The sequence below is a fragment of the Stenella coeruleoalba genome (genome assembly GCF_951394435.1).
Source record: "Stenella coeruleoalba genome assembly, chromosome: 3".
In the NCBI taxonomy this organism is placed as follows: domain Eukaryota; kingdom Metazoa; phylum Chordata; class Mammalia; order Artiodactyla; family Delphinidae; genus Stenella; species Stenella coeruleoalba.
In genome coordinates, this window is record NC_137148.1 from 166,214,536 (window position 1) to 166,241,505 (window position 26,970).

General features: G+C 56.4%; 3 protein-coding genes and 1 long non-coding RNA gene across 9 annotated transcripts; 3 read left to right on the forward strand and 1 right to left on the reverse strand.

The window, feature by feature from the left end:
• Positions 1 to 205: 205 nt before the first annotated feature.
• Positions 206 to 4,784, forward strand: ACP5 (acid phosphatase 5, tartrate resistant). Of its 3 annotated transcripts, none has more exons than XM_079917882.1 (6): positions 206 to 1,461; positions 2,367 to 2,454; positions 2,676 to 2,972; positions 3,183 to 3,310; positions 3,443 to 3,788; positions 4,181 to 4,784. In XM_079917882.1, the coding sequence occupies exons 3-6, from the start codon at positions 2,676 to 2,678 to the stop codon at positions 4,457 to 4,459; spliced, it is 1,050 nt and encodes a 349-aa protein (XP_079774008.1). In that variant the 5' UTR covers positions 206 to 1,461; positions 2,367 to 2,454; the 3' UTR covers positions 4,460 to 4,784. The 3 variants fall into 3 exon arrangements, with proteins under 3 accessions (XP_079774008.1, XP_079774009.1, XP_079774010.1); XM_079917883.1 differs by having other exon boundaries at positions 206 to 1,318; XM_079917884.1 differs by lacking the exon at positions 206 to 1,461 and having other exon boundaries at positions 2,299 to 2,454.
• A 6,250-nt stretch (positions 4,785 to 11,034) lies between these two features.
• On the forward strand, positions 11,035 to 15,521 carry ELOF1 (elongation factor 1). 3 transcript variants are annotated; one of them, XM_079916333.1, is made up of 5 exons: positions 11,035 to 11,182; positions 13,647 to 13,780; positions 13,961 to 14,031; positions 14,295 to 14,400; positions 15,361 to 15,521. In XM_079916333.1, exons 2-4 carry the CDS (start codon positions 13,665 to 13,667, stop codon positions 14,357 to 14,359), a joined length of 252 nt encoding a protein of 83 aa, XP_079772459.1. In that variant the 5' UTR covers positions 11,035 to 11,182; positions 13,647 to 13,664; the 3' UTR covers positions 14,360 to 14,400; positions 15,361 to 15,521. The 3 variants fall into 3 exon arrangements, 2 of the variants coding, with proteins under 2 accessions (XP_079772459.1, XP_079772458.1); XR_013827535.1 differs by having other exon boundaries at positions 11,041 to 11,182; positions 14,295 to 14,810; XM_079916332.1 differs by lacking the exon at positions 15,361 to 15,521 and having other exon boundaries at positions 11,041 to 11,182; positions 14,295 to 15,283.
• Positions 15,522 to 15,589: 68 nt separating this feature from the next.
• LOC307183898 lies at positions 15,590 to 24,886 on the forward strand. The gene is made up of 4 exons (XR_013827632.1): positions 15,590 to 15,792; positions 16,498 to 17,224; positions 17,738 to 17,785; positions 24,757 to 24,886. It is a non-coding gene; the product is annotated as an uncharacterized lncRNA (long non-coding RNA).
• Positions 18,479 to 26,808, reverse strand: CNN1 (calponin 1). Of its 2 annotated transcripts, XM_079917053.1 has the most exons (8): positions 26,698 to 26,808; positions 24,740 to 24,835; positions 22,591 to 22,712; positions 20,150 to 20,216; positions 19,903 to 20,040; positions 19,599 to 19,709; positions 18,969 to 19,115; positions 18,479 to 18,888 (listed from the first exon to the last, which is right to left on the reverse strand). In XM_079917053.1, the coding sequence occupies exons 2-8, from the start codon at positions 24,800 to 24,802 to the stop codon at positions 18,643 to 18,645; spliced, it is 894 nt and encodes a 297-aa protein (XP_079773179.1). In that variant the 5' UTR covers positions 24,803 to 24,835; positions 26,698 to 26,808; the 3' UTR covers positions 18,479 to 18,642. The 2 variants fall into 2 exon arrangements, with proteins under 2 accessions (XP_079773179.1, XP_079773178.1); XM_079917052.1 differs by lacking the exon at positions 26,698 to 26,808 and having other exon boundaries at positions 24,740 to 25,154.
• Between the last annotated feature and the right edge of the window lie 162 nt (positions 26,809 to 26,970).

The following is a 26,970-nucleotide window of genomic DNA, read 5'->3' on the forward strand; positions in this document are numbered from 1 at the left end:
GTCTTGTTCCCTGCTGGGTCTGCCAGTACTGGGCATACAGCAGGTGCTCAGTGCATGTCGAATCCATGTTTAAGTTTCTTGGATCATGCCTATTTTCAAAGTAAACTGTTTTATTTTGGAGTAATTATAGATTTACAGGAAAATTGCAAAAAAAAAAAAAAGCAAAGAGTTCCAACATACACCTCACTGTTGCCTCTATGGCCAGCATCATCTGAAACCACGATATACCTGGAACATGTACGCGATTCTGTTTCTTAGTTGTGTTACTATTCACAAAACTCCAGGCTTTCTTTGGATGTCACCAGTTTTTCCACAAGTGCCCCTTTTCTGGCCCAAGATCCCACATTCACTTTGTCCTCCCGGCTCCTGGGTCTCCTCCAGTCTGTGACAGCCCCTCAAAGGTTGCTTTTTCATGACTGGGCCATTCTTGCAGAGTTCTAGGCAGGTACTCTGTAGAATATCCCTGGATTTGGGTGTATCTGGTATTTTTCTCATCATAAGCCTGTGGTTACAGGTGACAGGAGAAACCCAGGAGGTGAGGGGCCCTTCTCATGACATTATGTCAGGGCCACGTGATATCAATAAGACATCACTATGCTGTTCACCTGGACCATCTGTTAGGGCGGTGTCTGCCAGGTGTCTCCACCAGAAAGTTCCCGTCCTTTGCTTTCCCTTGTTTACTCTTCAGATGAGACTCTTTTGCCTCCCACCCACCTTCAAAAGGAGGCGGGAAGGGTTGCAGCCCCAGCTCCTGGAGGGGTGTTTCAACATAAATTATTTGCGATTCTAAGTAAGATTGGACTCTTCTGCCCTCACACCTAAAGACCAGGAAATTGAGGTTGAAGATGAGACTTCCTCACTAGAGGGTGGCGCAGCCCGGGGCTGAGGCCCCACCCAGCGCTGCGATCGTGGGGGCCGTGGGCGCCCCAAGTGCGCAGGCAGGTGGAGACTCTGCCTGCGTGGGGACAGAGGGAGGAAATCGGGTCCCCGAGCCACCCTGCCCGGCCGAGCTGCAGCCCAATCGGCAGGTCTGCGCCGCCCTCCAGGGAGCGTTACCTCCTGTTACAGAAGTGCGCCCCGCAGGCGTGGTGGCGCGCAGGGGCCCAGCAGCATCCCCGGGCGCGCCGGCCTGGCCAGGAGGCCCAGGCGCCCGCGTTTGCAGCCGGGGATCGCCTGGGCCGCCCCCTGCCCGCCGGCAGGGCGGGCTAACTGCCGCCTCCTTAAAGCCCGGGCAGCCCCGACGGCTAGCACCCCGCACTCCTGCAGCTCGGCTCGCAAGGCCGCGCCTGGCCTTGACCCCTGGCCCAGCCTTTGCCAGGTGAGACCGCCCGGCGGCGGGAGGTCTCCACCCGGAGGAGCTGTCTCCGCCTGCCCTCGTGACCCACTTCCTGTTTGTCGGGGCTGCGGGGCTGTGAATGAGGGGCCCCCATCCACTCTCGCAAGAGGCTGTAGGGAACCAGCGTGAGTGTGCAGGGGGCAGTCAGGGCCGGGAGGAGGGAGGCAGGGAGGGGAGGGGCAGGTCAGAGCGGCCTCAAGTGCAGGGGCCCCGCTGCCCCATAGCCTGCCCCCCTGCCCTCGGGGTCTGAGGGTCGAAAGTCTGTGGTCACACGGCTTGTCACCAGCTGCCTCCTGCCTGGGTTCCTCCTCCTGAATGGGGGGTGGGGCAGAGAGGAAGGTGTGGGCAGGACTTCCTGGAAAAGGGAGCCCCTGCTGTTTGGGGGAGGGGGGGGTGACCCTGGGACTCGGGCTCAGATGTTGTCAAACACACCTCACACACCGGACCTACAACTCAGCTGAGAAACACAACACAGAGACACACAACTCGGCTCGGCCACATGACAGGGACACACAGCTCCCCGTCGCACACACACAGTTCCACTTGAGGACGCAGGCGCGCGTCACAGGCTTGCCACACAGGCCCTGCCCGCGCAGTGTCCACAGCCACGGGGACATGGGACTCCCAGGCACACAGCAGACATGTGACCGAGGCAGGCACGCTTGGCTACACACAGAAAACAGCTCAGACACACCCAGGCACTGGCAGACAAACACGTCCGCGGAAGACACGGACACACATACGGGAGGTGCAGGGCCGGGGCGCACAGATAGAGCTGCGCACACAGCACACACGAGGCCCACGACACAAACGCGCTCCTGTGGGCAGACGCAGAGCTTGTGGGGCAGGCGCGGCTGCACTCATAGGCCAGACCCCCCCCCCCCACCCCCCACTCCCGCTCCCGCCTCGAATCCCGTGTCCGGCCGCCGGGGAACTAACTCCAAGGCTCACATGACCCGAGGGGAGGGCTTCTGGAACAGTTGGCGGAGAAACTGCATCATCCCCTCTAATGATCCATTTCCGCCCCCAGGGAATAAAGGCTCAGTGACGGCCAGTTCTGCTCTGGAGCTCACCTGCCTCTCTGAGCCCCCAGCCGACTGACTTGTGCCTCCCCCAGGGTGAGTACTGGGCCCGGCATACCCCTGCTTCCCCGCCCCGCTGGCTGGACCCTGCCCGCCCCCTGACCCTCCCAGCCAGCTCTTGCACTCAAGTCCCGGGAGCTCGGGAGCCAGGCCATCCCTGCAGGGAGCCGTCTCCTCCTTTCTCAGAACAGGGCAAGTGGGGATCTCTGGGGGGCGCATGCTGCCCATGCCCCAGACGTTTGTCTCTCCCCTCCCAGATGGACACGTGGACGGTGCTGCTCGTCCTGCAAGCCTCGCTGGTGCTCCCCCTGGTGCTCCCCTGGGCTGCCGGCATCAGTACCAACACCCGCACCGCCCCCGCCCCTGTCCTGCGCTTTGTTGCCGTGGGTGACTGGGGAGGGGTCCCCAATGCCCCGTTCTACACAGCCCGGGAAATGGCCAATGCCAAGGAGATTGCCAGGACCGTGCAGATCCTGGGCGCAGACTTCATCCTGTCCCTGGGGGACAATTTCTACTTCACTGGCGTGCAGGATGCCAAAGACAAGAGGTTCCAGGTGTGCGCCGCTGGAGTAGGTGTGGAGGCGGGGGGATGCGTGGAGAAGCCACTCGACCTTTTGACTCTGGAGAGGGCAGAGGGAAGATGACACTTGTAGACGCCTAGCACACTCAGCGTCTCCCTTGTACATAGCGCCTGACTCGGTGGGAGCATCCAATGGCTGCTTGAACCTGCGGGGGGGCGGGGCTCCCTTCTCTGTCTGCTGCAGGAGACCTTTGAGGATGTGTTCTCTGCCTCCTCACTCCGCAACGTGCCCTGGTACGTGCTGGCTGGCAACCACGACCATCTGGGGAACGTCTCGGCACAGATAGCCTACTCCAGGATCTCCAAGCGCTGGTGAGCCTGCCCCACCTTCTATCCATCCCTCTGCCAGCCTCGCTCAGGTGGGCAAAGAGATCCATCAGCCAGAGCTGAGCCTGGGGCTTCTCTGCCCAAGACGGGCGCCCACCACCTCCATCCCATCCACAGGAACTTCCCCAGCCCTTACTACCGCCTGCGCTTCAAGATCCCACGGTCCAACGTGTCCGTGGCCATCTTCATGCTGGACACGGTGACACTGTGTGGCAACTCGGACGACTTTGCCAGCCAGCAGCCCGAGAGGCCCCGCAACCTGGCGATGGCCCGCACGCAGCTGGCCTGGATCAAGAAGCAGCTGGCGGCGGCCAAGGAGGACTACGTGCTGGTGGCCGGCCACTACCCCGTGTGGTCCATCGCCGAGCACGGGCCCACCCACTGCCTGGTCAAGCAGCTGCTGCCGCTGTTGACCACGCACAAGGTCACCGCCTACCTGTGTGGCCATGACCACAACCTGCAGGTGAGGGAACTGAGGGTGGGCGAGAGCCTGGTAAGGGGTCCCCAGCCCAGCCACTGTGCCACGTGGCATATTGGGGTCCTCCTGCTGTGTGGGAGCCCCCGGAACGTCACTCTCTCTCAAACTCTATGCTCGCTAACCAGAAAACAGCCCAAAGTTCCCTAAAAGCCATCTCACGGGTTCCAGTTGACTATTGATTGCTCAGAGCAATACACTCTCACACGTGGGAAAACTGAGGCCCAGGACAGGAGGGGGTGGGGTATGTCCCTTGCTCAAGGTGACTCTGTGGTCCATCACAGGCCTGACCCTGGACTCAAGACAGGTAGACACCAAGCCAGTGGTAAACCTCACTGAGGGGCTGGGGACTCCACTGACCCTGCTTCCTCTGTCCGCAGTACCTTCAGGATGAGAACGGCGTGGGCTTCGTGCTGAGCGGGGCCGGGAACTTCATGGACCCCTCGAAGAAGCACCTGCGCAAGGTCCCCAATGGCTACCTGCGCTTCCACTACGGGGCCGAGAACTCACTGGGTGGCTTCGCCTACGTTGAGATCAGCCCCAAAGAGATGAGCATCACTTACATCGAGGCCTCGGGCAAGTCCCTCTTCAAGACCAAGTTGCCAAGGCAAGCCAAGTCTGAGCACCAGCACCGACGGGGGCTCCACGCTGGGGCCTGAGTTAGGGGCGCCTCCCAGCTGGTGGGTGAGTGGGTCCCGCTGGGACCCCCTGCCCATGGGCAGGCTTTCTCAAGGGCCGGTGGTGCTACGGCAGAGCAGGAAGGAGAAGGACAGATGAGAAACTGTGGTGCCACGTGGCCTTTGTGACAAGGATGCCCATATACGTGAAAGAAGCATGGACACGTGTTCCGGCCAGAGTGCCAGGCCCCTTGGCCGGGCTCGCCCAGCCTGAGTTCCGGGCATTGGGGGACAGGGAGGGAAAGCCCTCCCCTGGATCAGGCATCCTTCTGTCACTGCCAAATAGTCAATAAAAAAAAATAGTTGCAGAGGCTGAACGTGTATCGTGAGCATCCCTTTCCTCACCTCACCGGCGAGATGCATCACCTGGGTTTGAAAGGGTCTGGGCTCCCCCACTTGCTGGCCTGCGTCTCCATCTCTAAGCCTCATCCATAACCAACTGGCCTCATACATGGATGCGATTTTAAGTAAAGACCAAACACAAAGAAGGGTCCAACGTGAAGCAAGCCTTCCTCCCCCATGCTCACCTTCCTAGGGACAGCCATCATCATGTTCTTTCCTTCCATAATAAAAACATCCTCCTTTTTTCACACAAAACATCACAATGTATACGCAGTTCTTTTTTCCTTTTTTTTTTTTTTTCTTGGCGGGATCTTAGTTCCTAGGGATCGAACCCATGCCCCTCACGGTGGAAGCACGGAGTCTCAACCACTGGACTGACAGGGAGGTTCTTTTTTTTCTTCTGGGGTTGTGGCGGGGGGGGGGGGGTCTATTTAACCACAAGTGGACTGTTCATATCAGAACATTCATTTTTGTTCATTTCACTGTGGAATCGGTGCTATTCATATGGTTCGAAAATCTAAACTGTAGAAAGGTAAAATATCTCTCACCCCCTTCCCATCTGTCCCTCCACCTTTCCAGAAAGGAAATAGCTTTCTGTAAATGCCTTGGGCTTCCTTGCAGGATTTCAGTGCGCAAATGAAAGCAAACCTGAACGGGTTTTTTCCTCCCCTTTCCCACTGATCTGCACCTTGCTTTTTTGGTTTTGGTTTTGTTTGCTTTTTCAAACTAACTTCATTGTGGTCTAATTGACACCTTTTGAAAGTCTGCAGTTCAGTAAGTTTTGACAAAGGCATACACCCACAAACCCACCACCACAATCAAGATAAAAGCATTTCCTGCACCCCCAAAGGTTCTCTTCTTCAATTTGCTGTTTCTGCCTGTCGTACCTGGAGATCTGCCCATCAGCCCTCTGGGGGAGCTTCTTTCTGCAGCTACAGAGGCCCCACTGTGTGCCAGTCCCCAACTGTCTATCTAAACAGCCATCTACTGAGGGTCGCCTGGATTGCTATCCTCAAACAATGCTACCATAAATGACCCACACATTCATTTCCTACATATGCAGATATGCTTGTAGGATAAACCAATCTTTTCCAATCTCTCCCTCTTACCAACATAGCTGCAGTGGACACACCTGGACCCATGCTTTTGCACATCTGTGCAAGTACGTACGGAGGAAAACTTCCAGAAGCAGAATTATTTCAGGGCCTGTTGCTGCCGAGGAATGCTGAAAGCAGAATGCTCATCCTGAACTGAAAGCTGCAGAGAAACCCAGTTCCCTTCTGGCCTTCTGAGTTGACTAACACCCACCACAAACGGCCTGAGCCAGCCCGTCACAGGAACTGCTCTCTTGGCCTGCCCTCAACGGCCACTTCAGCTGCTACGGGGCCAGGGACCCAACTGTGTGGGTCCAGCTGCCAGCCCACCTAAATAGAACGAAATAGCACCCTGGGTAAAATAAGTGAGGTTACTGAGTTCTGGGCAATGGGGGTGCAGCTGTCTCCTGAATCAAGCCTCCTTTGGTCACTGCCAAATAGTCAATAAAAGAATACCTGCAGGGACTTCCCTGGTGGCGCTGTGGTTAAGACTCTGCACTCCCAATGCCGGAGGCCCGGGTTCGATCCCTGGTCAGGGAACTAGATCCCACATGCATGCCGCAACCAAGAGTTCGCATGCCACAACTAAAGGAGCCCACTAGCCACAAATGCTGCAACTGAGACCTGGCGCAACCAAATAAATAAATATTAAAAAAAAAAAAAAAAGAATACCTGCAAAGCCTGAACGTGTGTCATGAGCATCCCTTGCCTCACCTCTCTGGGGAAAGGAACTTGATGGAAGTGGCACCTTCTGCTTGCTACTTTGTAGCAGTCAACACTGCTGAATTTGTTACAAGGTAACATGTGTTACTATTAAAATTAAGCAAAGCTGGGGCTTCCCTGGTGGCGCAGTGGTTGAGAGTCCACCTGCCGATGCAGGGGACGCGGGTTCGTGCCCCGGGCCGGGAAGATCCCACATGCCGCGGAGCAGCTGGGCCCGCGGGCCATGGCCGCTGAGGCTGCGCGTCCGCAGCCTGTGCTCCTCAACGGGAGAGGCCACAGCAGTGAGAGGCCCACGTACCGCAAAAAAAAAAATTAAGCAAAGCTGTCTTACCAGAATGCCAGCCCTGAGTTCTTTCCAGCTGACATTGCCACCCACCAAGCTCTATGCCAAATTAACCCGCCATCCCTTCTAATCCTGACCCAGGAGGAAAGGGCCGGTGTCATCCTGGCTTCTCAGAGGACAGAAGCTCAACAGATTAAGTCAGGTGCCCAAGGTCATATCCAGGAAGCGTCAGACCCTCAATCTTAACCACGACAGTCAAGGCAGCTCACGGCCACCCTGCCTCTTCCCACTGACTCAGAGGCTCCAAGCCGGCAGGGGTCTGAATCAGAAGTCAGCCCAGTGTCCCTGTTTGCAGGGCCCGGAGTGTGGAATTAGCCCAACATCCCAGTTCACAGGGCCCAGAGGGTGGAAAGGAGAAGTGACACATCCAAGCTGACACAGGGAACTAGTGGCAGAGAGGGGGATTGGCCCCCCTCCTCCACAATGGCCAAGCATGTCTACCAAGCACCAAGGACCAAGTCCTGTGCCAACTCAAGGAGCACCCAAAGGAATAAGGCAGGATAGACACATGCCCTCCTAGAGGGCTTCCTTCCAGCTCAGGGGACAATGTCAGCCAGCACACGGCCATGGGTGGAAAGATTCCTTGTAGGAAGCAACCTAAGTGTCCATCGACAGATGAGTGGATAAAGAAGATGTGGCACATATATACAATGGAATATTACTCAGCCACAAAAAGAAATGAAATTGAGTTAATTGTAGTGAGGTGGATGGACCTAGAGTCTGTCATACAGAGTGAAGTCAGAAAGAGAACGTAGAGAATGGACTTGAGGACACGGGGAGGGGGAAGGGTAAGCTGGGACGAAGTGAGAGAGTAGCATTGACATATATACACTACCAAGTGTAAAATAGATAGCTAGTGGGAAGCAGCTTCATAGCACAGGGGGATCAGCTCGGTGCTTTGCGACCACCTAGAGGGGTGGAATAAGGAGGGTGGGAGGGAGTCACAAGACGGAGGGGATATTCGGATATACGTATGCATATAGCTGATTCACTTTGTTATACTGCAGAAACTAACACAACACTGTAAAGCAATTACACTCCAATAAAGATGTTTAAAAAAAAAAGATGCCTTGTAAATTACAGGAAATAAGATGGCAGAATTCCTGGAGACCAGTCACAGAGTCTCATTTCTTCCCGCTTTTCCTGAGCAACTGCATCTGATTCAACCATCACGGATATTATCATCTCCCCACTCCCCTCCTCACACCAGGTGCTGGGCCTGGCACCGGCACCCTCACTCAGCCAGGAGGTTGTCAATGGAGAGTCAGGCCACATCCACCCTCTCAACAGCCTCCAGGGCCAAGACTCATGAATAGCAAGGTGAGAAAGCCGCCTTGCCAAACAGCAAAACGCACTGTCATCAAAACAGCATGACCCTGGCTCCGGGAAAATGTCCAGAGGGAATCCGGAAACAAATTCAAGAACACATGAGAACGTGATGTAGGTTAAGGTGACATTACAACTTCCCAGGAAAGATGTTATCTGCCTTGTCGGTTAGCCCAGAACAAAACACGACCTGAACCCTACTTCAGACCGTATACAAAAATGAATTCCAGAGGAATCACATGTTTTAGTGTAGAAATAAAATACAGTAGAGTAAATCAACTACCCTCCAAAATAAAATAAAAATTAAATTTAAAAAATACAGTAGAAAATGAACATCTACACAAAGATCTGAATGAGACAGTACATAGTAGCTTTATTCATAATCGTCCCAAAAAGGAAACAACCCAAATGTCCATCAGTAGGTGAAAGGATAAACAAACTGTGTCCATCCCTACAACGGAATACAACTCAATGATAAAAAGGAACAACTACTGATAAACACAACATGTACATAGGGAATTCCTTGGCGGTCCAGTGGTTAGGACTCCACGCTTTCTGAGGACATGGGTTCAATCCCTGATGGGGAACTAAGATCCCACAAGCAGTGTGGCCAAAAAAAAAAAATGGACACGTTGCAAACGTACTGAGCTGAGTAGAAGAAGCCAAATTCAAAAGGCTACGTTTTGTATGATTCTGTTTATGGGACTTCCTCAAAAACACAAAGCTATAGGAACTGAAAACAGATTAGTTGGTGTCAAGGGCTGAGGGTGGGGTAGGGACTGACTACAAAGAGACATAAGGAAACTTCTTGGGGGGATGGAAACAGTCACTATCATGATTGTGGTGATGGCTTCACAGGTGTATGTATATGTCAAAATGTGCCGTTTATTGTCTGTCAATTATATCTCAATAAAGATGTGAAGGAAGGGAGGGAGGAAGAAAGGGAGGGAGGGAAAGAGAGACAGAGAAAGAAAGAGAGGAGAGAAAGGAAGGAAGGAAGGAAGGAAAGGGAGAGAGAGAGAAGAAAGGAAAAGGGAAAGAAAAGACACAAAACCTGTGAACCTGGCAATCATGACTACGGCAGCCACACAATAATTATCTGTATGTGTATTGACCACTAAGTGGAAATAGCAAGTTGCAAGGTAACATGTATGGTATGATCCCATCCTGTGTGTATCCAGGTTCGTACAAGCACGGAGAAGGGGTCCTCCAGAGAGGCACTGCCAAGGGTTAAGCTTGGCAGTTCTGAGAGTAACACTGCCCTCTAGAGGACTTCTTGGAGATAGGTCTATTGGAAATACATCGATAGATCTCTTGACAAGTTATTTTCCTAATTGCTCCAATGAAAGAGCTCTTATCAAGATTGCCAGGGACCAAACACTTGCCAAAGTCAACAGTCAATTCTCTTTCCTCATCTTACTCAAACTCGCAGTCACATGTGACACAGCTGATCACTCTCCTTGTCTTGAAATACCTGCCTCTGGAGGCTTCTGGGAGAGGGCAACCCACGTCTTCCTCCTCCTACCTCACTGTTCTGCCCAGTCTCTTGCTGGCTCCTCCTCCTAACCTCTAAGGCTGGGGAGCCCTGGTGTCCTTCTTAGCCCTCTTCTTTTGCTACACTTTGCCCCTTACCCCTGAAACCACGTGACCTCCTCTGGCCCCAAGACTTTAAATAACCTCCATATGCAGATGACTCTCAAAATCACATCCAGATCCTTCTCCTGAGCTCCTGGCTTCTCTTCCAAAGGCCCCTTCCAGAGCCCCTCTTGCTTGTCTCAGACTAATCACAGCCAAACACAACCCTTGACCGCTCCTCCGAATTATCTCTGTTGAGTCTGCCTCATCTGAGTAAGAGGCAGTGCCCAGGGTCTCCACCCTTGACACTCCTCTCTCCTTCACTCCCTCTTAAGTTCTATAGGTGCTACTTCTGTCTGTGTGACTTCCACTCAGGCTTTGGATTCCATCCTGAGCATCGGCCTCCCAGGGAAGCCTTCTCTAACCTCTCGTACTAGTTTGGCAGCCCCCTCCACCATCACATGCTCTGAGATCCACACACTCCTCTCTGCTGCGCTGAACAGTGTAGCAACTGACCCTTTATATTTCTGTCCAGCCTCTTCACTACATCGTGGGAATTGTGGAGCTTTGTTTTCCCCTCCCCCAGCCCCTACCTGCCTGTCCAAACTCATGTATGATAACTTCGGCACTCAAAGTGTGGTCCCGCAGACCAACAGCACGTATGGCACTGGGGACCTAGTTAGAAAGTCAGACTTCCAGGCCCCACTTCTGACCTAATGAACCAGAACCTGAATTATAGTAAGATCCACAGGTTCTTGTTAAAGTTTGAGAAGAGCTTCTGACAAGCTTCCCCCGTTAACTCTGATTCAGCCATACTGGTATCTGTCGTTTCTTAGCACTGAGATATCTGAATGTGCCCGACATCGGGGAGACCCAGGTGAGCTGCGAGGAGCTGGGGCTTGAAGTGGGAGAGAAGGCACGTGAAGATGCTGCAGCCATGGGAGAGGCTGCCTTTCCAGTGCTGCTATGGCCCGGTCCACCGCTCCTGAAACGCGGGAACTGCCACCGCGGAAGCTCACTAGAAGTAGCGGCCACTTGCGCACCAACTGTGAAATGCGGTCCAGCCCTTGCGCACGCGCACTGCGATCCCGCCTCCGGGCCCGGAATGAGAGCACAGAGAAGACTTACTCTCTGTGCGTGCGCACACAGACACTGGAGGAGGCGGGGCTTACTCGCTGGGAGGTCCCGGCCTCGGGTGGGTGAGACTGAAGGGGAGAGGAGGGATTTCCGCTTCCGCCGGGAGCTGGAAGTCACTGTCTCCCGGGTGAACGAGGCTGTCGCAAAGATCGTTGGCGAGTGCAGGTGAGGGATCGCGCGGGCGGGCTTTGGGGCCGGGTGGGACAGGGCGCTCTGCGACTCCGGGGCGCTGACGGGGTCCTGGAGGAGGGGCCCAGGGCCCAGGGCTTGGGGGGCGGCCCATCGGGGAACTTGACTCCCCCGGGTCCCAGCGGGTCCCAGCCCGCTGTTCGGAGGCCTGGCTTCTACCGGCGGCCGGCGGGAGGCGATGCCGAAGCCTCGGTGAGCCTGGAAGGACGGCCCACCGGCCTCCTCTTGCGTCCCGGTAGGGTCGGTGGCTGAGCCCTTTTCCAGCCCCCACCTTGGCGCGCTTTGGACTTAGATCGCCACAGAAGTACAGTCCGAGGCCCCTGGAGTTTTATGTGCAGGCCAGACTCCCTTTTCTGGAGTGTGGTTGGCGGGTGCTGTAGTCACCACGGAAAATGAGTTTCTGGGGCCCACCTGTAGCTTCTGATTCAGGAGACTTGTTTATATTCAACAGTTATTGAGCTCTTAATGCATACCAGGAACTGTGCGTGCTGGGGATTCAGCAGTGGGCAAATCATGCTCCCACCCGAACCCGGAAAACTGACATTCTAGTGCCGGGAGATCTGGGGGTTAGGTTCAGAAATCTGCATTTTTTGAGCACCCCCAGGTGATTCTGGTGCGGGTGGTAACCAGGGCCAGGCTTTGGGGGGAAAAATTCAACAGAACACTACCCCTGTACCCCCGAAGGTGAGAGCCTGGGCAGCAGAACTGGCTCCGGCTTACTAAAGCCTACTGGGTCTTGTAGGGTCTGGCCGCTGCTCTCCTGTTGCATCTCACACCCATCTCCCCGTTACTCGCTGGGCTTCAGCTGTACCAGTCTTCTTTCTCTTTCTCAAGAAAAGCTTCTTCTGCCTTGGAGCCCTTGCAGTTGTTATTCCCTCTGCCTGGACTACCATGCATGGTAGCCTTCTCTTATTCAGGCCTCAGCTTAAATGACTCTTACCCAAGGATTCTTCCAGCTCCACCCTTAGGTAGCCCCGTCCCAGAAGCGTTCACTCAGCCCTGTTTCATTAACCTCATAGCACTTAGCAGTATTGGAAATTATCTCCCTTATTAGTTAGCTGAAGGGTCTGTCTTCCTCCGCTAGAATATCAGTTGCACAAGAGCAGATACCTTGCCTGCCTGGACTGCAGCAGTGCTGTGGTTTACTGTAGGCTTGGCATTGGTCATTCATTCATTCAGTAAATCTCTGTTGGGAGCCAGCTCTGTGCCACGAGCTGTTCTAGGCGCTGGGGATACAAAGAAAAGACAGAAATCCCTGCCTTCAAGGAATTCACATTTGGAGGGTGCTGGGCAGAGTTAGAGATGCAGGGAGACCAGTGAGGATGCTGTTGTGATAATACAGGCCAGAGATGACTGGAACTCAAGACTCAGACCACGGAGCTGGCCCTGGGAGTGGTGAGAAGTGGTCAGATGCTGGATGTCTTTTAAAGGTAGAACAGTAGGGTCAGGATGGGATAAGGGGTGTGAGAGAGGGCGAAAGGAATTGAGGATGAGTCTAAGGTTTTTGGAAAGATGGACTTGCTGCCTGTGGGACAACACATTGAGGTGTTCGGAGCTCGGTTTTGGACAGGTTCTGTTTAAACGTTTGGTAGCACCGGGTAGGAGTGTGGCTGAGGCAGGTGGCCAGGGGAGCCTGCAGTTCAGAGAAGACATTGATGTAGAGAAGGCATTTGAAGCCCTGACGCTGGATGAGATCTCCATGGAAATGAATGGAGATGGAGAGGGGAGGGGTCCAAAGACTGAGCTTGTGGACTCACCATCATTAGCGAATTGACGGGGTGAGGATGGGGTTGCAGCAGCAGCAGAGACTGCAAGAAGCTGCCACTGAGGAGGGTGGGAGAGCCCTGTGAGAATGGTGGGAGGAGGAACCGGTGTGTCCAGTACGCTGAGGAGTGAGGGCTGCCCCTTGGGGTGGACAGCATGGAAGGGGCTGTGGAGAGAGGGTAGGAGGGAACGCAGACAGCTCTGCTAGAAAAGCTCACAGAGAACGAAGGGGTGGTTTTTAATGATGGAAGAGGTCATAACAAGTGTGTTTGTTAATGATCCAGTAGAGAGAGAAAATGTGACGTTGGGATCCAAGGCACAAGGTAGCAAATTGTTTTCGTGGGGCGCGTGGACGTTCTTCCATAGCAAAGGAGAGAAGGTCGAGTGGGTGGTCCTGGGGACTTGTGGATTGTGGATGTGGTCTGACTGCTTCTGTCTACTCAGTGAATTGGAAGCACCCTTAGTTAAGAACAAGAATATTGCATAGAGAGTGGTCTTAAGTATAAGTGAAACTCTGGTCTTTATCTGGCAGGCTGCTGACCTCCGCTGTCACGGAAGAACGATGCCAGAATCGGGGAGGCGGGGGGGGGGTGGGGATGACCGCTTCCTACAGCGTCGAGCCAGAGGGACGCGTGGGTCCCACGAGTCGCTGACTTCTGCCCCCATCCTCCCACAGGTTTGCCCTCCTGCAGACATGGGGCGCAGAAAGTCAAAACGGAAGCCACCCCCCAAGAAGAAGATGACAGGCACCCTAGAGACCCAGTTCACCTGCCCCTTCTGCAACCACGAGAAGTCTTGTGACGTGAAAATGTGAGCGGGGCCCGGGATCCTGCCTCACGGGGCCGGCCCTCTCCTTCCTCGGTCGGGGGGTGGCTTCCCCCCACCCCCACTGTCTTCCATTCTGTCCCCAGCCCTCCTGGTTAGGGGGATCGTCACCCACAGACACAGGCCCTTTCGTTCACTAAGTTCTCGCATCTCCTCCCGTTCCAGGGACCGGGCCCGCAACACCGGAGTCATCTCTTGTACCGTGTGCCTGGAAGAATTCCAGACGCCCATCACTTGTATCCTTGGGAACCCGGGCTTTCCCCAGGGGACGGGGGCGGGGCGTCAGGGCTGCTCTGCCCAGAGTGGGCTGCTCAAGGGCACCCAGCCCTGCTGCATGCCCTGGTGGTGTGGCCACCGAGAGGAACCAGTGCCTCGTGCTGACTTACATGGGGTGACAGGCTTCAGGGCGGGGGTCTGGCTAACAAGTAGCGTGAACAACAGAAGTATGTATAGGAAAGGGGTCCAGTGCTACCAGTTGCCCTTGACCTCAGCGGCTCAGATCTGTCGGAACCAGTGGACGTGTACAGCGATTGGATAGATGCCTGCGAGGCGGCCAATCAGTAGCAACGCAGAGGACCCACTCCCTTGGCAGCCTCACCCGCTGGGTACCAATCCAGAGACATTCCAGGGTCCAGGGTGTGGGTCCAGGGCCTCTGCAGCCCTGTGTGTGTGTGTGTGTGTGGAGTGAGTGTGGGCATGGGTGTGAGTGGGTGTGGCTGCAGGTGTGACTGTGGGGGTGTCCTCGTGGGCATGGGGTAGAGTTGAAGGGTTGCTGGGCCCCAGGGGCCTGAACTGCCTCCCTTGGCTCCGAAAGCCTTTGACTTACTCCCTCCTCTGGCACCTGGCCACCTGGCTTTGGGGCCCTGGCTCCTCCAGGGACCTGTGTCCTGACATCGTAGGTGAGGGCAAGCCCAGCAGAGGCTGCCTCGGGACTCTCCAGCGTCTTACCCCGCCTCACCAGCACTTGTCCATTTGAACTGGACCAACTGCTCATCCTCCTTCCCTGCCTTCCAAGGTGTGTGGCCTGGGACTCAAGCCACAGCCCCACAGGCCCCCTGGCAGGGCGGCCTGTTTTCACGGTTGGCCACTTTTGTAGAGGAGGGAGGGGCTGGGTTGGGGATAGCTGTCGATCACCAGCCCTTAAATAAAGCAGCCAACGCGAAACTCCCAGCTCTCTGGTTTCCTGGGCTCTGGGTCAGACCCAGGGGCTCAACGAGGGAACGGGGGAGACAGGCATTCAGAGGTGGCCTGGCGGGCCATTGGAAGGGGTCAGCCCTTCAAACCGTACGACGTTTTACCCACTCTACAAGCATTCAAGGTGAAACCAGGGCAGTGCTGGGCTCAGGGGACAGGGATGAACCCACAGACACCTGGCCAGGCGTTTACATGTTTATGTCTGATGTTTGCAGTCACAGCAGAAACCGGGGCCAGCAGAGCCCAGGGTGGGGATTGGGGGAGTCAGAGAAGGCTTCCTGGGGGACAGCCTGAAGGAGCTAAGGCTCAGGGGCCACACTGGGCCAGAGGCCAATGTCAGGTTTGCCTGCCTTGCCCCCATGTCGCGACAGCCGCCCTGAGGAAGGAAGATGCTCACGGATGAGGAAACAGGCCCGAGACAGGAGGTCACCGGCCAAAGGTCCCACAGCCAGAAGACTGCACGGCTGCCGGGCCTTGAACCCAGGAGGCCTGGCTTCACAGCCCAGCATCTTACTTCCTCCTGAGTCCAGGGTCCAGGCTAGGGGAACAGCTCCTGGCTTCCTGGGGGGTGGGGGGGGTGGGGGCGGTGGGGAGCACTGGAGAAGAGTAAGGGACCCTTGTCCTAGGGTCGCAAGGAGTCTCTCTCGGAAGGCTGGAGGTGGAGCCAGATGCACGTGTAGGGTGTAAGAAGAAATGCCTGGGCTTTGTCCCTGGCTCCTGGCAGGAAGCTTCTAAAACCCTTGGAATTTCCTGAGCAACTGGAGTACTTTTTGTCATCCATAAAGAGCCCCTTTTGATCACAGGTGAGATTATGCTAATGAAGTGACTTAGAGTGGGGCCCTAGATAGTCTCAGGAAGGGTCAGGATGCAGAGGAGGAACCCAGTCAGCCACACCCACCAACCTTCGGGAAGGGGAAGGGACCTGCAGATGAAGCACGATATGAGGACAAGATTTGGTGAGCTTCCGCCCTTGGTGAACACAGGGAGGTGCTGGGACACTTGGAGAGGGCATGGAAGCTCCACCCTCCTTCCTCATACCTTGCCCCAGGCATTTCTTCCATCTGGCTCCTCCCGAGTTATATCCTTTTATAATAAACCAGTGATGTAATAAGTAAAATGTTTCTCCGAGTTCTGTGAGCCACTCTAGTAAATTAACCAAATCTGAGGAGGGGGTGGGGGGGCCCCGATCTCCAGCTTGTTGCTCAAAAGCACAGGTAAACCACCTGCACTTGTGATTGGCAGCTTACGTGGGGGAGGGGCAGTCTTGGACAGAACCCTTATCCCGTGGGATCTGACGCTTTCTCCAGGTAGAGAGTGTCGGAACTGAGTTAATTGCTTGGTGGTATTGGAAAAAACACACCTTAACAAGGCTGATGGTGAGACCCCAGATGGTCTCGTGGTGTGGAGGGCCTGACGCTTCGGCAGTGTGGGGCGGGTCCATCTCCTCCACCTGGCCTCGTGAGCCTGGGCAGCAAGTGACTTGTGCTTTGGCTTCCTCGTTGGTACAGTGGGAAGGATGATGGAACCTTCCTCCCAGGGCCACGCTGAGGATGGAGGCACCTGTCATGATTCCTGGCACAGTTCCAACAGACTCGGACCCACCAGGGCAGCGGGGGATGTGAACGGCCGAGAAGATGCTGACCAGGCCAGAAGCCCTGGCCACCAGGCCCAGCCACTGGGTCCAGCATGTGTCCCCCAGGGCCCTCTCTACCCTGACATACCCCTCCTTGGTGCTCCCACCTCCCCCTCCAAGGCCCCAGGTGGGGTCCCCTGGCCGAGGCAGGACCCAGCGGACACAGGCAGAGTGGCGGACAGGTGCCAGGGGGGTGGGGGATGCCCTCTGGGGTCCAGGGAAAGGGGGCTCCTGCCAACCAGGGCCCGCCCACCCCAGTCTTACAGACCAAGTGCTAATATGGTGCTGTTTTCCCAAGAAGGCAGGGCCCTAGGCCGGGCATGGATCCTCCTCAGCATAGCTTCCCCGAGCTGGCCCCATGGTAGCAGGACTTTGGGTAGCAGGACTTAGGGTAGCCAGGCCAAGAGCGCCTGGAATCCATTTTACGAGGCCCCAGGGACCGTGTGCGTCTGTGCGAGCGGGTCTTCTGATGTCTGTCTCTGCAGGTCCCCACATTCCAGCCTCGTCCCCTGCCCTGGGGAGGGAAGGGGAGAAGACCGCTGTGCCCCCAGCATGGCCGCATCCTCTCGTTGGAACCCTGGCATTTGATAACTTCTGGGCAGGTTAGCTGGGGCCCACATCACCGGGAGAGCAGGGTCCCCTCTGAAATGTGGGGAGGTTGGGACCTTGTCCAGACTTCTGGGATCCTGGGCTGGCAGGCCAGGCGCCTGGGCCAGCTGCACCCTGCAGTCAGCTACCTAACTGCTCTGTGCCAGTTGGTAAAGGGCTATTGCCAAAGTGCCTGCACTGTGCCCATCCAAAGTGGGCACATCTTTCCAAAGTGCCCATCTTTCCCCACTGCCCTGTCCCCTCCCACCTTCCCACAGTCTACTTCAGGGCTAAAGGGTTCTCCCTGCCCACAGGGGCCTCCAGGACCTGGCTGGTTGTCCATCCTCATGGTCAGTACCAAATGTCATCCCCTGTCCGGAGGCGTCATTTCATTTAAGCTCCCTGTGACCCCACAAGGTTCCATGTCCTCATTTTCCTAATGCGAAAACAGGCCTAGGGAAGGGAAGTGACTTGCCCAAGGTCACCTAGCTGGCAAGCTGCAGAACTGTGATTTACATCCCATCTAGCCCGTTCCGGCGCTTGGCCTCAACGCAACCCACAGGCTCCCAGGGAAGGTACGTGTGTGTGTGTGTGTGTGTGTGTGTGTGTGTGTGTGTATTGTGTACCTGTGTGAGGGTTTATGTTTTTATGTGCCTTGATGTAGGAGTGTGTACTGCATGTGTATCTGTGCGTGAAAGGGTATGTGCAGTAAGGCTGTAGAGAGCGTGTGTACACCATACACACGAAGTGTGCGTGCATGTGGATTTTGTGTGTGAGTTGGGGGGGGGGAGCCCATCCTGGGTCCAGCGAGCTCTGTGAGCTCTGTGTGCGTATCTTAGGGTGCATGTGAGTGTGCGTGTGGGAGATGGGGTGTATCTGAGCGAGGCCACTTATGCGTGTGCTGGAGCCACCCAGCCTCTGTGACAGCAGCCCTGAGTCCTCAGATGACGTTACAGCCATTTATTGTGCTCCAGTGAAGTAGAAAAAGAAAGTGCTCGCGTTACAAACACCGCTGTCACATCCCTTAACGCCAGCTGCAAACCAAACCGCGTGTGTCCGCTGGGGGTCTGGGCATGCAGTTTGCTCCCACTGTGGGAATGGGGGAGGGGGGCGAGCCTGGGCTCTGGGGGCTTCGCTTGGGGGGGCTTCTTGTCCTGGGGGACCCACCTGTGGGGAGTGGGGGACAGCGGGGTAGCTTTGCTCAGTGCGTCCTTTGGGTGCTGTTGGGAACACCCGGCTCTATGCTGGACCCAGGGAGGAGCCCCCTTTCCCCCCCCAGGCCCCCCCCAGTCTGCTCCCCCCAAACGCTAACCCTGTAGGCAGGTGCCAGGGGGCTGGAGGAGCCATGCAGGGGGAGGGGGTCGGCGGGCCGGGCTGGGCCCTGCCAAGAGCAGCACCGGCCTCCCCGGGGGAAGGCGGGAGGCCCAGGGCCCTAGGCGGAGTTGTAATAGTTGTGTGGGTGGTGGTCGTGGGCAGGCTCGCCCAGCTCCGGGTACTCGGGCGTCAGGCAGTACTTGGGGTCGTAGACCTGGCGGGGCAGCCCATACACTGTCATGCCCCGCTGCGAGGCCCCCTTGTTGCTGCCCATCTGCAGGCTGACATTGAGCGTGTCGCAGTGCTCCATGCCCAGCCCTGGCTCGAAGATCTGCCGCTTGGTCCCGGGAGCAGTCATGCCGGCCTGCGGAGGGCAGTGCAGTCAGGCCGAGGGGACGGCGAGGGGCACAGCCCCACCAGCCCGCCCCATGGCCCCCCACACACCTGGCTGGCTCCCTTGTTGGTGCCCATCTGCAGGCTGATGGTGGCCTGATCCAGGGGCTGGTCTGTGCCCAGCTTGGGGTCGTAGAGGTGGCGCCGGGTGCCGTAGGCTGTCATGCCCTGCTGGCTGGCAAACTTGTTGGTGCCCATCTAGGGAGCCAGAAGGAGAATCACCCCTTACAAATCTCACGGTGGGCCACAAGATGTAACTCATGTCAGCAGACACTTACATGGCCCTCTAAGGAGGCACTGTTTCCACCCTCAGGCTACAGACTGGAAACTGAGGCCCAGAGAAGGTGGGTCACATGACTGATAGGTGGCCTGACTTCCAGGGTTCAAGTTCCAGCCCGGCCACTCATCACATGGGCAATCCTGGCAAGTAAGCTATCTTCTCCAGGCCTCAGTTTTCCCGTCGGTATAAAGGGTATGCTGGTAACAGTACCCACCCCCTAGAGCTGTCGGAGGAGTGAGTTAGGGTATGGAAAAATGCCAAGCGTATAGTCTAGTAAAGGCCAAATATCCTGCCACCCCCCTGCCAAAGCCTGCAGGGACCAGGGCGCCCTCCCAGCCTCCTCCGCTCCCTGACCCTCTGCTCAGCTCAGCAGTGAGACCCGGATGTAGAAGGGGCGGTACCTGCAGCCCGATGATGTTCCGCCCTTCTCTTAGCTTCCCTGGCTCAAATTTCCGTTCCTGCTTCTCTGCATATTTCACTCCCACGTTCACCTTGTTCCCTTTCGTCTTGGCCTGGGGAGGGTGAGGGAGGCAGGGACTGACAAGGAAGCCCTGGGCCACACTGTCCCCTCGGAGACCCTAAGCAGCACCTGCTTTCCCCCTCCCACCCACGTGGGGCTCAGAGGGCACAAGTGGCCCCACCCGCATCCCAGCCCCGAGCGCCCGCAGCCTCCCGGCCCCATGCCCACCCTTCAGCCACACTCACCATGCTGGCCAGGGCCAGGAGGGTGGACTGCACTTGGGTGTGGTTGGTGTTCTCGAACAGGTCGTTGGCCTCGAAGATGTCATGGGGCCTCACCCCGTACTTGGTGATGGCCTTGATGAAGTTGCCGATGTTCTCCAGCTGGAGGGGAGCCGGTGGCGGTCAGGGGTGGGAGGGGAGTGGGGGTCTGGGTGGAGCTCTGAGGGGCTATGGGCCAGGGGTCGAAAGAGTTAAGAGAGTCTGGGCTCACCTGGTGCCAATTCTGGGTGGACTCATTGACCTTCTTCACAGAGCCTGGCTGGAGCTTGTTGATGAACCTGCAAGGCGCAGGGGAGGGCACTGAGGAAGGGGACCCCTACTGCCCCCACCCAAGCCCAGCCCAGTGGGACAAGGGGTCAGGATGACGGTCAGTGGGAGCTTTCCTTTTTTCTGTTTCCCACTGCAGTCAGCCCCCAGCTGCAGCCCCACCACAGACCGTCCGCACACACAGGCAGGACCCAGATGGGAAACCAACCCCGGGGAGCTAGACTCGTTCAGGTCAGAAAGTCTCCCGATGGAGGGTGTAGGGGAGTCGCCTGGGTGCACCTGCCTCGCTCGTGACCATGTTTCAATCTCCTTTTGCGAACCGCTACACCTCGGAGAGCCCGCAGCTCAGAACTGGGGCCTTTTCTCTGGCTACACTCACCCCCTTGATCTCATCCAGTCTCTTGGCATTTTATTTTTTTTTTGGCCACGCTGTGCGACATGTGGGATCTTAGTTCCCCGACCAGGGATCGAACCCGTGCCCCCTGCAGTGGAAGCGCAGAGTCTGAACCACTGGACAGCCAGGGAAGTCCTCTCTTGACTTTAAATGCCATTCACATGCCAACAACTCCCCAACATCTTCCTGCAGCCCACCTCTTACTCTCCATTCCAGCACCCCACATGGGTGTCTCAAATCAAATTCACCCTACCTGGACTCCTGACACCGACTTTCCCCCACAGAACTCCCTCCATCCTCCCCGGCTCAGTAAACCCAGCCCTCCAGGTCTCAGACAAAGCCCTCCGCCGCCCTTGACTCTCCTCTCCCTCTCTCTCACCCCCACATTCCATCCCTCAGCAATTCCTTTTACTCTGCCTCCTGAAGACTTCCAGAAGCCCACCTCCGCCCTGCTCTGAGCCACCAGTGTCTCTTTCCTGGGCTCTTGCCTTGACCTCCCCTTGGGCTCCCAGCTTCCACCTCATCCCCTCCAGATGCTTGTCATCCCATGGCTAAAATGGCCTTCTTAAAACAATTCCGTATGGTTTATCATAGGATATTAAATATAGTTCTCTGTGCTATACAGTAGGACCTTGTATAACTTTGCTGTACAGCAGAAGTTAACACAGCTGTAAATCAACTATACTTCAATTAAAAAAAAAACTTCCAGTTACTCCCCAGTTCAGAGCACTCCCATGGTTTCCTATTGCCTTGAGAATAAAAGCCTAACTCCATAGTATGAAGGATGAAGAGGCCCTGTACCATCTGGCCCCCAGCTAACTCCCTCCACTTTCCCTGATCACTGAGGCATGCTCCCACCCCAGGGCCTTTGCACTGGCTGTTCCCGCTGCCTGGCCCACTCTTCCCTAAGATGTCCTGCCGGCAACTTCCCTCACTTCATCCAAGATTCTGCTTCAACATTACCTCTTCAGAAAGACCTCCCAGACCATTCTGTACAAAGCAGCAACCCTTCACCCCATGCCCCCCGCCCCCCATCCTTCCCAGCTTGACTCTTCCTCATGGCATTTCCCACCACAGGCAAGTATGTGATTATTTCATCAATTATTTGTTCAATCACCCCCACCAGGACTAAAGCTCTGTAAGCGCCCCAAGTCAAGTCTGTTTTGTTCACTATCCCCAGCGCCTAGACCTGGCTGGCACACAGCAGGTGCCCCATAAATGCACCTCCTCCAGAAATGGGTGGGTGGCCCTGCACTCTTTAAGGCCTGGGACACCAGACCATCCCCCGATTCCTTGGATATGGTAGAACATCATCCCCCAGCCCCTCTCTTTCCAGCAGCTAGGGCTTGGTAACGCTGTGCCTTCGGGAAGCTTCCCTAGCACAAGCTCTGGCTCTTAGGGTCACCCTGCCCTGGGTCAGACTCAGAGAAAAAGACAGGACCCCAGCTGGGCTCAGGGCCCCACCCAGAAATAGGGTTGCAGTGAAATCTAGGAGGTGGAATCTGGAATCGGGGCTTGGGAGCTGTTGAGGGTTTTCCTCTCCCTCAGTGATTAGGTTCTGAGAGGGGGAGAAAATCAGGGCCCACTTAAATTACTGTGGCACATCGCTCAGGTCACCAAGCCAGCAGTGGACAGCTGATGTGGCCCAGTGCCTTTTTGCTGTGACCTCCCGTTCTTGGGACTCTAGAGACCATACATGTGGCTGCCCCGTATGCGTTGGCGGTTCAGACTCTAGATTCGGAAGTCATTTCTGTTGGAACAGCGTGGGACTTTGGGCGACGTGTTTTACGTCCCCAAAACTGGGCTCAGTTTTCTTTCCTGTTAAATGGGCACAGTGGTTATCTTTATATCTGATACCTCACAACAAAGGTATCAGATATAACGTGCCCAATCCAGCTCTGAGCTCTTGGTCATTTGAGGGGCTCAGGTAGTAGAGATGAGGGGTTGGGGGCAGCCCAAGGCAGAGTCTGAGCCATGAGTGCCCCACTCACTCGCAAAGAATGATGCCGTCTTTGAGGCCGTCCATGAAGTTGTTGCCAATGCGGCGCCCTGTCACCCCCTCGATCCACTCTCGCAGCTCCTGTTCCCGCTGGTGGTCGTACTTCTGGGCCAGCTGGCGGTGGGGGACACAGGGAAGGTGGTGAGGACGCAGTGGGGAGCAGGGTTGGCTCCCAGGCCCAATCCAAGCTTCCCTAGGTCTGTTCTCTTCCCTCGTCCCTTCCCAACTAAGGCAATTCTGTCCCAACGTCCAGTTGAGGGGGGTGGGGGGGGATGTGCTGAGGGCCAGTGTTGAGGCGGCACCTGCCCAGGGCCCATTCCAGGCATTCTGAGGTTTGGCACCACCGAATGTGGATTAAGGGGTGGAGAACGAGATACTCAGAGCTGGGGGGCGGCGCCTGGCCTCTTGGTTCCCCCTGCAGACCAAACTTGGGGTTTAACTTCCCCTGACCCTGCCCCCCTCCTGGGAGCTTCAGGCAGGGGAGGAGGAGCCCTAAGGAGGTGTCCCCCGGATGCCGCCTTGCAGGGGACAGCTCTGTCTTATATCTCTGTCTCAGTGTCTCTCTAGGTCCTCATCCCTGGGGCCCCCTCTCTGGCTCGGGGCGAGGGCCTGTCTTTGCCTGACTCCTGGCCCCGTGCGTGTCTGTATTTCTCTGTCTCTGTCCCCATGGCACGATGTCCTCAGTCTCTCTCCCAGCTCTGTTTGTCTTTCCTAGGCACTGTCATCCTGTCCCCATCTCTTCGTGTCCGGCTGGGGGTGGGCCTCATAGATCGTCCATCTCTGCTTTCATAGGTCTCTCTCCATCTCTCCGACTCCAGGTTCCCTGCCTCGGGCGAGGATGGAGCTCAGCGGTCTCTCCACCTCTCCATCCCTGTCTCAGTCTTATCTTGCTCCAGGCTCGCCCTCCCCCATCCGTCCCTCTCAAGTCTCAGGCTTCCAGTATCTCTGCGTCTCTCCCCCACCTCTCCTCTCCCGCTTTGCCCCCGCTCCGTTTCCCCAGAACTCTCTACCCCAGCCCAGACAGGCTCCGGGCCCCTGGGAGACCCGGTCGCCCCTTCTTCTGGGGGAGGGGAAAGAGGAGGGGAAGGCCCCCTCACCTGGCCCGGGCCTTGCCGCCCCCCTCCCCATCAGCCCGGCTTTATAAAGCAAACCGGCCCTTATATAGCGCGGCCCCGCGGGCCGGGCTCCCGAGGCCGCCTTATATGGCGCGGCGGCTCCGCTCGGCTCCTGGGCCGGCGCTGGGGGGAGGGGGGGCGACGCTGGGATCTGTCTCCTGCCCGAGCACCCGTCCCCTACCCGCCCCCTCCTCCAGCCCCGAGGATTCCCCCGACCCAGGTTCCCAATTCCAGCTCCCCATTTCCTGCCTGTGGAACCCTGGGAAAAGCCACCCTGAGCCTCAGTGTTGCCCTCTGTCAAATGGGGCTGGGACTCCTCCCTGGGCAGTGCTCAAGGGATTGTACCAGTGGGTTGGGGACTTCAAGCTCGCTGCCCTGGAGAAGCTGATGCCATGGGGGACGCGGGCCGCAAGTTCAGGGGCCCAGTTCTGAATCTCTCTTATATAGGACCTGAGCTACTTGTCTCTTCTTTCTTTCTGAACCTCAGTTTACCCATCCATAGCATGAAGGCGATGTCCCCATGTCCTCCCACCCCCAGAATTAGGAGACCCCTGCTTTGTCCCGAATGCCCACTCTCTGCCTATCCCCAGCTGTCTCCGTTTCCTTCACAATCTCCAACACCTTGGGGCCTCACCCCCCAGGAACCCCAGCTCTGGAGCACTCCGCAAATTCTTTGTCGGGCTAGGGGGTGTGGGCAAAATCAAGTCCTTCCCCAGACCCCCAGAAACAAAAAGGGTTAACGGGGGACTCTAATCAAGTGGGGTTTCAAAATGGGCCAACCGCCTCAGTTTACCTGTGACTGCCTGCATGCCCCCCCCCCATTTCACACCCCAACAGGAGCTGAGGGCTCTGGGATGCTCAGGCCAGGGAGGAAGGCAGCCCCTTCCCCATATACTCGTCCTTTTTCTCTCTCAGGTTCCAAGTCATATGGGATAGGCAGGAAGGGGGTCCAGGGAACCCCAAGTGTGGGGCCTCTGGCCTGGCAGGGCAAGTGGGCCAGGTCGCGGGGAGGCCCTCCAGCCCTACCTTGTTCTTGACCTCAGCTGACAGCCCGTAGGCGGGGCCTCGGTTGAAGTGAGCAGAGGACATGCCGGCTGATGGTGGACAGCGGTGGCAGCAGCGCTGAAGAAGGCGGCAGCAGCTGAAGATCCGTCTGCACCCTCTTCCCTCCTCACATGTTTTTGAAGCTCGGGAGGCGGCCCGGGCCTCTTCCAAGGCCCGTCCCATTGGCCATAGAGGCCTGCCAAGGGGCGGGGCGCCCCCCACCTTGGCCAGCCCCCCTTCGTGATGTCAGGGCCTTGGTATTGGGAGCTGATTGTGTCATTGTTTCCACCTAGGGGGGCGCCCTGGGTTATTCATTTTTGGGGTGGCTGGCAGCTTGGCCAGACAGAGACCACCAACCTTTCCCCACTCCCCACTGTTCATTAGGCCTCTGGCTGGGTCTCCTAGTCTCTTTGTGTCTGTCTCTGAGGCCATCTCCCCACATCTCTGAGGTCATCTTTCTTCATTTCTCTCCTGTCTTGAGGCAGGACTACCACCTGTGGTAGTTTATGGAGCACCACCCTGGTTTTAAGTCCAGACACCAATAGTCTATAAATGTAGGCCAGCCCCTTCCCCTCTCTGAGCCTCTGTTGCCTCACCTGTAAAATAGACGAATGATAGTGCCTGCTCATGAGGGTGTTGTGAGGATCAGAAGAAATAATGCCTGGGACCTCCCTGGTGGTCCAATGGTTAAGACTCTGTGCTTCCACTGCAGGAGGCACGGGTTTGGTCCCTGGTCAGGGAACTAAGATTCCACAAGCCGAGTGGCGCAGCCAAAAAATAATGCCTCCAATATGCCCAGGGCAGTGCCTGGCACAGGGAAGGACAGGGAATAGCAGTATTTCTGCTGAGAATCTGGCACCCCACTTCTGTCCCCTCCATCCCCTCATAAGGACCTGGGGGAGCAGAGATCCTGGATCTCACCCTCCCCATCCACCTGTGGGTTGCCTGAACCACGGAGTGGCTGTGTTAGTGGGTTCCAGGCCATGGACATCCCCATATATTCCTGTCCCAGCCAGGCTGGCCTGGAGGGAACACCTGCAAGCAGCCCTGCCTGTCCAGATCTCACCCCTGTACCACAGGGTGGATGACATGCCCACGTCATGCCATGTATGTTTAGGCCATGTTAGTGACACTTGGATACCATGTCAGCAGCCATATCACACACTAATGATACATCAAGGACATGCGATTTGCTGGCCACATGCTAAGGGCACAGCCGTGATGTACTAATAATGACAACGGCCCTTATGTTAGGCCCTGGTCCAAATGCTGTACATGTATCCACTCGTACATACCTCACAACACCCTCAGAAGTGGGTGCTGCTATTATATGCACTTTACAGATGTGGAAACTGAGGCACCGTGGTGTGGAATCCCTGTCCCAGTGTCACACAGCTCACTAGTGACAGAGCAGAATTTGAACCCGGGCCTCTGCCCCTAATGCTATGAGGCTAAAGCAGGGTTTCTCAATCTTGCTACTGTTGACACCCCGGCTGGATAATTCGTCGTGGGGGCGGGGGTCTGTCCTGGGCATTGCAGAACTTGAAGCAGCATCCCCAGCCTCTACCTACTCAGTGCCAGAAGCAACACCCCCCCTCACTTTAGTCTTTTTTGTTTTGTTTTAGCCGCACTGCATGGCATGCGGGATCTTAGTTCCCCGATCGAACCCGAGCCCCATGGGGGGGTCTTAACCACTGGACCGCCAGGGAAGTCGTTCCTCCCTTCCCCCCACCCCACCTTAGCCTTGACAAACAGGAATGTCTCCAGAGGTTGCCAAATGTCCCTGGGAAAGCTATGGGGGTGAGGGGTCGGCAGCAGATCGCTCCCATTTGAGAACGACTGGGCTAAGGCAACTACCGACAAGTTGATAGCGTGTAATGGTGTATTGAAGATACGCTAAAATACATAAAATGAGCAAACAATTAGCTCCTACTACGTACTGAGTGCTTTGGATCTGTCAACTCATTCCTCACAGCAGCCTTATGATGTGGGGTCTAAATGTTGTACAGAGAGGTGAAGCTGACTGCCCGGAGTCACACAGCTCCAGGGTGGCGGAGCCAGGATTCAAACGCGTAGGTTTTTGGATCCTGCCCACACTCAGCGGGCCACAGGTCGCTACTGCGCATGAGAGGACCCGCGCCTCCGCTAGCTCTCGGCCGGCGCCCCCTGGCGGCCCAGGAGGACGGGGGCGGGGCCTGGCGGCATCCAGGCGG